The sequence below is a fragment of the Mytilus californianus genome, unplaced genomic scaffold (assembly GCF_021869535.1).
Source record: "Mytilus californianus isolate M0D057914Y unplaced genomic scaffold, xbMytCali1.0.p SCAF_2, whole genome shotgun sequence".
NCBI lineage: Eukaryota > Metazoa > Mollusca > Bivalvia > Mytilida > Mytilidae > Mytilus > Mytilus californianus.
The window spans coordinates 27,956,992-27,966,588 of NW_026262668.1; the positions used below are offsets into that span (position 1 = coordinate 27,956,992).

General features: G+C 35.5%; 1 protein-coding gene across 2 annotated transcripts in view; it reads left to right on the forward strand.

Moving 5' to 3' along the window:
* The window catches only part of LOC127729628 (phytanoyl-CoA dioxygenase domain-containing protein 1-like), a 40,062-nt gene extending 33,847 nt beyond the window's left edge, over nt 1–6,215 (forward strand). For both annotated transcript variants that reach the window (XM_052237483.1, XM_052237484.1), the window contains exons 10-11: nt 4,939–5,065; nt 5,848–6,215. In XM_052237483.1, coding sequence (XP_052093443.1) covers nt 4,939–5,065; nt 5,848–5,905 — 185 coding nt within the window. In that variant the 3' untranslated portion in view covers nt 5,906–6,215. The remainder of the gene's footprint in view (nt 1–4,938; nt 5,066–5,847) is intronic.
* The last annotated feature ends 3,382 nt before the right edge of the window (nt 6,216–9,597 follow it).

The following is a 9,597-nucleotide window of genomic DNA, read 5'->3' on the forward strand; positions in this document are numbered from 1 at the left end:
AACAAGCATTTTTCTAGTTTCATGACAATTACTTGTGTGTAAGTGTATGGATCTCTCTGAAATTGTACTGCAAGGTACCATACCACAAAGGGAAAGCTGGATTTGAGTTTGGGGGTAATTGCCCCAAACGTTTAGGAATAAGGGGCCAAAAAGGGGCCAAAAATAAGCATTTTTCTAGTTTCCAGACAATAACTTGTGTTCAAGTGTATTGGATCTCTCTGAAATTGTACTGCAAGGTACCATACCACAAAGGGAAGGCTGGGATTGAGTTTGGGGGTGATGAATCATAAGGGGGTTCAAAAAATTGGGGGGGGGATTTTTTTTTTTTTCCTTTTTTCCTTTTTAGCTCACCTGGCCCGAAGGGCCAAGTGAGCTTTTCTCATCACTTGGCGTCCGTCGTCCGTCGTCCGTCGTCGGCGTTAACTTTTTACATTTTGAACTTCTTCTAGAGAACCACTGAATGGAATGAAACCAAACATGGCATGAATGTTCCTTATGAGGTGCTGACCAAGTGTTGTTACTTTGTAGCCGATCCATCATCCAAGATGGCCGCCAGCAGGGGACTTAGTTTAACATAGGACCCTACGGGAAATGCATACAAATGACTTCTTTTAGAGAACCACTGAATGGAATGAAACCAAACATGGCATGAATGTTCCTTATGAGGTGCTCACCAAGTGTTGTTACTTTGTAGCCGATCCATCATCCAAGATGGCTGCCAGCGGGGGACTTAGTTTAACATAGGACCCTATGGGAAATGCATACAAATGACTTCTTTTAGAGAACCACTGAATGGAATAAAACCAAACATGGCATGAATGTTCCTTATGAGGTGCTGACCATGTGTTATTACTTTGTAGCCAATCCATCATCCAAGATGGCCGCGATCCGGGAACTTAGTTTAACATAGGACCCTATGGGAAATACATACAAATGTCTTCTTTTAGAGAACCACTGAATGGAATGAAACCAAACATGGCATGAATGTTCCTTATGAGGTGCTGACCAAGTGTTGCTACTTTGTGGCCGATCCATCATCCAAGATGGCCGCCAGCGGGGGACTTAGTTTAACATAGGACCCTATGGGAAATACATAAAAATGTCTTCTTTTAGAGAACCACTGAATGGAATGGAACCAAACATGGCATGAATGTTCCTTATGAAATGCTGACCAAGTGTTGTTACTTTGCAGTCGGTCCATCATCCAAGATGGCCGCCAGCGGGGGACTTAGTTTAACATAGGACCCTATGGGAAATACATACAAATGTCTTCTTTTAGAGAACCACTGAATGGAATGAAACCAAACATGGCATGAATGTCCCTTATGAGGTTCTGACCAAGTGTTGTTACTTTGTAGCCGATCCATCATCCAAGATGGCCGCCAGCGGGGGACTTAGTTTAACATAGGACCCTATGGGAAATACATACAAATGTCATCTTTTAGAGAACCACTGAATGGAATGAAACCAAACATGGCATGAATGTTCCTTATGAGGTACTGACCAAGTGTTGTTACTTTGCAGTCGGTCCATCATCCAAGATGGCCGACAGCAGGGGACTTAGTTTAACAAAGGACCTATGGGAAATACATACAAATGTCATCTTTTAGAGAACCACTGAATGGAATGAAACCAAACATGGCATGAATCTTCCTTATGAGATGTTGACCAAGTGTTGTTACTTTGTAGCCGATCCATCATCCAAGATGGCCGACAGCGGGGGACTTAGTTTAACATAGGACCCTATGGGAAATACATACAATTGTCTTCTTTTAGAGAACCACTGAATGGAATTGAACCAAACATGGCATGAATGTTCCTTATGAGTTGCTGACCAAGTGTTGTTACTTTGCAGTCGATCCATCATCCAAGATGGCCGCTAGGGGGGGGGGGGGGGGGGGGGGCTTAGTTTAACATAGGACCCTATGGGAAATACATACAAATGTCTTCTTTTAGAGTACCACTGAATGGAATGAAACCAAACATGGCATGAATGTTCCTTATGAAGTGCTGACCAAGTGTTGCTACTTTGTTGCCGATTTACTGTTCAAGATGGCCACCAGGATATTTTATTAAATAACAGGACCAATATTAATCAAAATTTGGCCTCAATCATTATTTGGGTATCTGTTATGATTTTTATCTATCTTTACATGATTTCTAAAACCAAAGTAGAGTCAGGTGAGCGACACAGGCTCTTGAGAGCCTCTAGATTTTTTCTTTTAAAAATTTCCATTTTAAGTTGGTTATTTCTGTTTTATATTTAAAAGCAAATAATAATGATATGGTAGGAGATACACACCAAACAGGATGTGTAAATTATTATATAATAAGTATTGTGCAATAGCAAGAAATTTTCAATTGCACAGTATTGCACAATAGCAAGAAATCTTCAATTGCACAGTATTGCGCAATAGCAAGAAATCTTCAATTGCACAGTATTGTGCAATAGCAAGAAATATCCAATAGCACAATATTGCGCAATAGCAAGAAATTGTCAATTGTACAGTATTGCGCAATAGCAAGAAATATTCAATTGCACAGTATTGTGCAAAAGAAGATACTTCATATAAATTGCTTATTTCTTGACCAATTTCAATGGGGTTTTATTCTTGAATTCTTGGGGTTCTTTAATATGCTGATTCTAACCGTGTATTAAGTTTTTGGATTTTGGGCCCCGTTTTTAAATTGGTCCACATTGAGGTCCAAAGGGTCCAAAATTAAACTTTGTTTGATTTCATCAAAAATTGAATTATTGGGGTTCTTTGATATGCTGAATCTAACCGTGTATTTAGATTCTTAATTTTTGGTTCCGTTTTCAAATTGGTCTACATTAAGGTCCAAAGGGTCCAAAATTAAACTTAGTTTGATTTTAACAAAAATTGAATTCTTAGGGTTCTTTGATATGCTGAATCTAAACATGTATTTACATTTTTGATTATGGGCCCAGTTTTCAAGTTGGTCCAAATCGGGGTCCAAAATTAAACTTTGTTTGATTTCAACAAAAATTGAATATATGGGGTTCTTTGATATGCTGAATCTAACCATGTATTTAGATTTTTGATTTTTGGGCCTCATTATCAACTTTGTCCACATTGAGGTCAAAAGGGTCCAAAATTAAACTTTGTTTGATTTCATCAAAAATTTAATTCTTAGGGTTCTTTGATATGCTGAATCTAACCATGTATTTAGATTTTGGATATTGGACCATAATAGGTGAACGTCCAATTTAAAATTTTTTAGTTCTTAGACCACATTCATTCTGTGTCAGAAACCTATGCTGTGTCAAATATTTAATCACTATCCAAATTCAGAGCTGTATCAAGCTTGAATGTTGTGTCCATACTTGCCCCTACTGTTCAGGGTTCGACCTCTGCGGTCGTATCAAGCTGCGCCCTGCGAAGCATTTTATTCTAGTTTCATGACAATAACTTGTGTGTAAGTGTATGGATCTTTCTGAAATTGTACTACAAGGTTCCATATCACAAAGGGAAAACTGGAATTGAGTTTGGGGGTAATTGACCAAAAAGCTTAGGAAGAAGGGGCCAAAAAGGGGCCAAAAATAAGCATTTTTCTAGTTTCCAGACAATAACTTGTGTTCAAGTGTATGGATCTCTCTGAAATTAAACTGCAAGGTACCATACCACAAAGGGAAGGCTGGGATTTATTTTGGGGGTAATTCCCTCAAAATTTTAGGAATTAGGGGCCATAAAAGGGCAAAAAAACAAGCATTTTTCTAGTTTCAGGGCAATAACTTGTGTGTAAGTGTATGGATCTTTATGAAATTGTACTGCAAGGTTCCATATCACAAAGGGAAAGCTGGATTTGAGTTTGGGGGTAATTGCCCCAAACGTTTAGGAATTTGGGGCCAAAAAACAAGCATTTTTCTAGTTTCCAGAAAAAAACTTGTGTTCAAGTGTATGGATCTCTCTGAAATTGTACTGCAAGGTACCATACCACAAAGGGAAGGCTGGGATTGAGTTTGGGGGTGATGCTTATTAAGGGGGTTCAAAAAATTTGGGGGGGGGGGGATTTTTTTTTCCTTTTTTTTCTTTAAAATTTTCCATATTAAATTGTTTTTTTCTGATTTATATATAAAAGCAAATAATAAATGATATGGTTTGAATAGGTAAATTAAAAAAATTTAAGTTCTTAAACCACTTTCATTCTGTGTCAGAAACCTATGCTGTGTCAAATATTTAATTACAATCCAAATTCAGTGCTGTATCAAGCTTGAATGTTGTGTCCATACTTGCCCCAACTGTTCAGGGTTCGACCTCTGTGGTCGTATCAAGCTGCGCCCCAGCGGAGCATTTTATTAAGTTATCAATTAGATTGTACAGTTAGGTTACATTGACTGCTATAAAAGATGCTAAGAAAATTTACAAAAGCTCTGAATAATTAAATCTATCAGGTTTCAGGGAAATCTTCCATTAATGTGAAACGCTTGGTAAACATTCACAAGCTAGCTCATATGAGTCTCTAAGTTACCATACACCTGTAGTTGTATTCAAAACTGAATTATTATTAGGTTGTTGAAGTGTTTCATTATAAGAAAGGATAATGAAAATAATTTTCATTACAACCGGTATTAGAATATTTTAACAATTTAAAGTACAGTTACGCTAATCATATTGCAAAGAATCAATGAAACAGTCACCTAGAGTGTTTATAATCTTTAAATAAATATTAAACTGGTGGGCAATGGACAATGGCATTCATCCCAGAAGTCTTCTCTTTTTACATTGTGTTAATAAAATGTACAGACTTTCCCAAACAAACAAAATATTGAACTTGAACGTAGATGGAAGATATAGGTTGAACACAATGATATTTTGTTGATTCACTGTCTTTTAAGGTGGCCTTGTTCTGATACATGGTGAGGTGGTAGTTATAGGTTGAATACAATGATGATTTGTTGATTTTATGTTTTTTCAGGTGGTCTTGTTCTGATACATGGTGAGGTGGTTCATAAGAGTGAGCGAAATACATCTGATAGTTCACGCAATATCTACACCTTTCATGTATATGACCAAAAAAATACTAAGTGGTCAGAGGAAAATTGGTTAGTATACTAGTATATACTTATACCAAAAGCTTGTTGATACCAAAGGTGCAAGCAGAAATTGTATTAGAAGTGAAAGGACAGGAAACATCATGGCCAGAAAAAAAGTTTTCGCAAAACATTACACAGAAAACTGAAGTTCAAATAACACATCAAACTAAAAAGCAGAGATGATTTCAAGTACTCCAGCGGTGTAAAGAGGTGTTTATATTTATAAAAAGTGACAACAATAGACTATTTCCATATTACGGACTTGGTACTCGATCATTTAAGAGCAACTAAAAGAAATAAAATTAAGCTTACAATCGGTGCAATTTTGGGGGGAAAAATAACTGTCTTATGTTTTCTACACATGCACATAATCATAAGAAAACAGTTGATTTTTCCCCCAAATTGCACCAATTGTACGCTTGATTTTACTTCTTTCAGTTGCTCTGACTGAGTACCAGGATGTCCTACCACAGAGTAGGTAACCTGTCAACAAATTATATACTCCAGAGTCAAAAGTCGGTAATATGAAAATAGTCTATTGTAAATGTGAACAAACAACAATGAAACAAAATTAAAAAAATATGAAACAAAAGAATAATTAATATTGGAACATCAAATAAAAATGTAATGGCTTTTTAAACTTTCTTTGACTGTTGTTGATATAGAGTATGACAAAAACAAATTAAGAAATACAATATGAAACAATGACTGCAGTTACAAAATACAAAATTTGTACATATCAAAATATAAACTAAATCAACCATTAATAGTTCATATTTTTATTTTTTAAGGCTACAACCAACAGAAGCAGTGCCATTCACACCCCTGTATGCAACTTCTCCTGAATAACATTTGTTACTTACAAAAGCTGATTCAAATGGAGTCATGATATAGACAGATATTTCGCTGAATATCTTTGATTGTTTCATCCTGACACCAAGTCAAATTGATTTTATAATAATTATGGATTATTGTAATTTTGAGATGTGATTTAAATGATTTTGTAATAATAATAAATAATAGATAATGAAATATATTATGGACAAATATTCTATATCATTATATCTTCATGCAAACAGAACTGAAAACTGACTTTATATTAAAAGGATTATATTTTTATGTTCTTATATGAATAAAATGCACATCAAAAAGCTTGTGAAAAAAATGTGTTTTTTTGTTTGTTGTATATTTGATTCTGTATGAATGGATATTATAAATTAGTAATATTATCAAGGGACAAATATTTACTTTCTGAAAACTTCAGATCATCTTTACTAAATGTAATAACTATTGCACTCACATCTAATTATTGCGGGTAAAGTTGCACTCATAAAGGCTGTTTGTCACTTGCTTGAATATATCAAGCTGTATTTCAGGCTTCTTCAAGTCTTCTCTACCTTTGTGAGTAAAAACTACAAATTACAGAGATGAGAACAGTCTTAAAATCCAATCTATGTCCATGTTAAGCAATACATTAACAGAATATTTTCAGATATTTAAGTTACAAGATGATGTGAATGTGTATAACCAAAATTGCCGAGAAAAGTTATAGAAAGTGGTGCATGGCATATGAGTCTATCTTTTCTACCTACAATTTCAGTCAAGGGAGAAAAACTTAATTAAAAACATTATACCGCTGCTCCAAACACCAAAGGAAGGGGGTTATACTGTTTTACGTCTGTCTATTTGTCAATCCATATGTATGTCCCTCTCATGAAATATCTGTCACATTTTTCTCAGGAACTACAAATAATAGCATCCTTAAATTTCTTCGGCATCATGCTATACAAGTAAGAACAGAATGACAACAGTCAATAACAAGATCACAACAGTTGGAGTAATAACAAGATCATAACAGTTGGAGTAATAACAAGATCATAACAGTTGGAGTAATAACAAGATCACAACAGTTGGAGTAATAACAAGATCACAACAGTTGGAGTAAGTACAATATCACAACAGTTGGAGTAAGTACAATATCACAATAGTGATAGAAAGCACAAAATCACAACATTCAGTAAATACAAGATCACCACAGTCTGAGTAAATACAATATCACAACAATCGAAGTAAGTACAAAATCACCATAGCCAGAGTAAGAGCAAGATCACGACAGTCGGTGTAAGTACAAGATCACTACAGTCCGAGTAAATGTGGGATCACAACAGTCAGGGTAAATACAGGATAACAACTATCAAAGTAAATGCAATATCACATCAGTCGAAGTGATTACAAGATCACCACAGTCCGAGTAAGTACAATATCAAAACTGTCAAGGTAATCTCAAGATCACGACAGTCACAGTAAGCACAAAATCACAACAGTTGAAGTAAGAACAAGATCACAATAGTCAAGAGTAAGAGCAAGATCACGACAGTCGGGGTAAGTACACGATCACTACAGTCCGAATAAATGCAGGATTACAACAGTCAGGATAAGTACAAGATCACAACAGTCAGAGTAAGTACAGGATCACAACAGTCTGAGTAAGTACAGGATCACAACAGTCTGAGTAAGTACAAGATCACAATAGAGTAAGAGCAAGATAACAACAGTCGGATTAAGTACATGATCACAATAGTCAGAGTAAGTACATGATCACAATAGTCAGAGTAAGTACTAGATCACTACAGTCAGAGTATAAATACAGGATCACAACAATCGGAATAAGTACAAAATCACAACAGTCAGGGTAAGTACAAGATTCTGACAGTCAGAGTAAATACAAGATCACAACAGTTAGAATAAGATCTTGATCACAAAAGTCAAGGTAAGTACAAGATCACAACAATCAGAGAAAAAACAAGATCACAACAGGCATAGTAAGTACCAGATTACAACAGCCATAGTAAGTATCAGATCACAGCTACCATAGTAAGTATCAGATCACAACAGTAATAGTAAGTACCAGATCGCTACAGCCATAGTAAGTACCAGATCACAGCAGCCATAGTAAGTATCTAATCACAACAGTCTAGGTAAGTACAAGACAGCAACAATCAGGGTTAATACAAGATCACAAAAATCAGAGTAAATACAAAATCACAACAGTGCGAGTGAGTACAGGATAACATTATCCAGGGTAAATATACAGGATCACAACAGTGCAAGTGAGTATAGGATAACATTATTCAGGGTAAACATACAGGATCACAACAGTCCAAGTGATTACAAGATAACATTATCCAGGGTAAATATACAGGATCACAACAGTGCGAGTGAGTGCAGGATAACATTATTCAGGGTAAATATACAGGATCACAACAGTCCAATTAAGTACAGGATAACATTATTCAAGGTAAATATACAGGATCACATCAGTGCGAGTGAGTACAGGATAACATTATTCAGGGTAAATATACAGGATCACAACAGTCCAAGTGAGTACAGGATAACATTATTCAGGGTAAATATACAGGATCACAACAGTCCAAGTGAGTACAGGATAACATTATTCAGGGTAAATATACAGGATCACAACAGTGCGAGTGAGTACAGGATAACATTATTCAGGGTAAATATACAGGATCACAACAGTCCAAGTGAGTACAGGATAACATTATGCAGGGTAAATATACAGGATCACAACAGTCCAAGTGAGTACAGGATAACATTATTCAGGGTAAATATACAGGATCACAACAGTGCGAGTGAGTACAGGATAACATTATTCAGGGTAAATATACAGGATCACAACAGTCCAAGTGAGTACAGGATAACATTATGCAGGGTAAATATACAGGATCACAACAGTCCAAGTGAGTACAGGATAACATTATTCAGGGTAAATATACAGGATCACAACAGTCCAAGTGAGTACAGGATAACATTATTCAGGGTAAATATACAGGATCACAACAGTCCAAGTGAGTACAGGATAACATTATGCAGGGTAAATATACAAGATCACAACAGTAAAACCAAGTACAAGATCACAACTGTCAAGGTAAGCACAGGATAACAACAGTCATAGTTAGTACGAGGTTACAACAGTCATAGTTAGTATAAAGTTACAACAGTGAATGTGTACAAGATCACAACAGTCGGAGTAAGAATAAGATAACAACAGTCCGAGTAAGAACATGATTAGAGCAATCGGAGTACAAATCACAATGCTTAGCAAATAAAAAGAGTAAAACTTTAAAGATTCGGTTCATTATAAGGTTTTTGCAAATATGGTCGTTTTTACAGAAAAGTACAGAAAAACATGTAAACATGGAAAAAAATTTAAGACATTACTGCCTGGACCGCCTCGACCTACATGTCATCCATTGACATCACGATTCAGTTATTTACTACAATGAATACAATATAATAATTGAAGTGTCAATCAAATGCCAAAAAAAAAGCAACTATGTGCAAGTAAATAAGGGAGACAAAGACAAACTTGTTCGGATAAAATTATATTTGATAGTTTCTTCTGTTTCAAAAACTTAAAACTTAAAACTAGAACCTGTGAACATTATTACCATTAAATATTACATTGCAATTATAAAACTGTTATACAAATTTAGTGACCTCTGACATTGACACCTATTTCA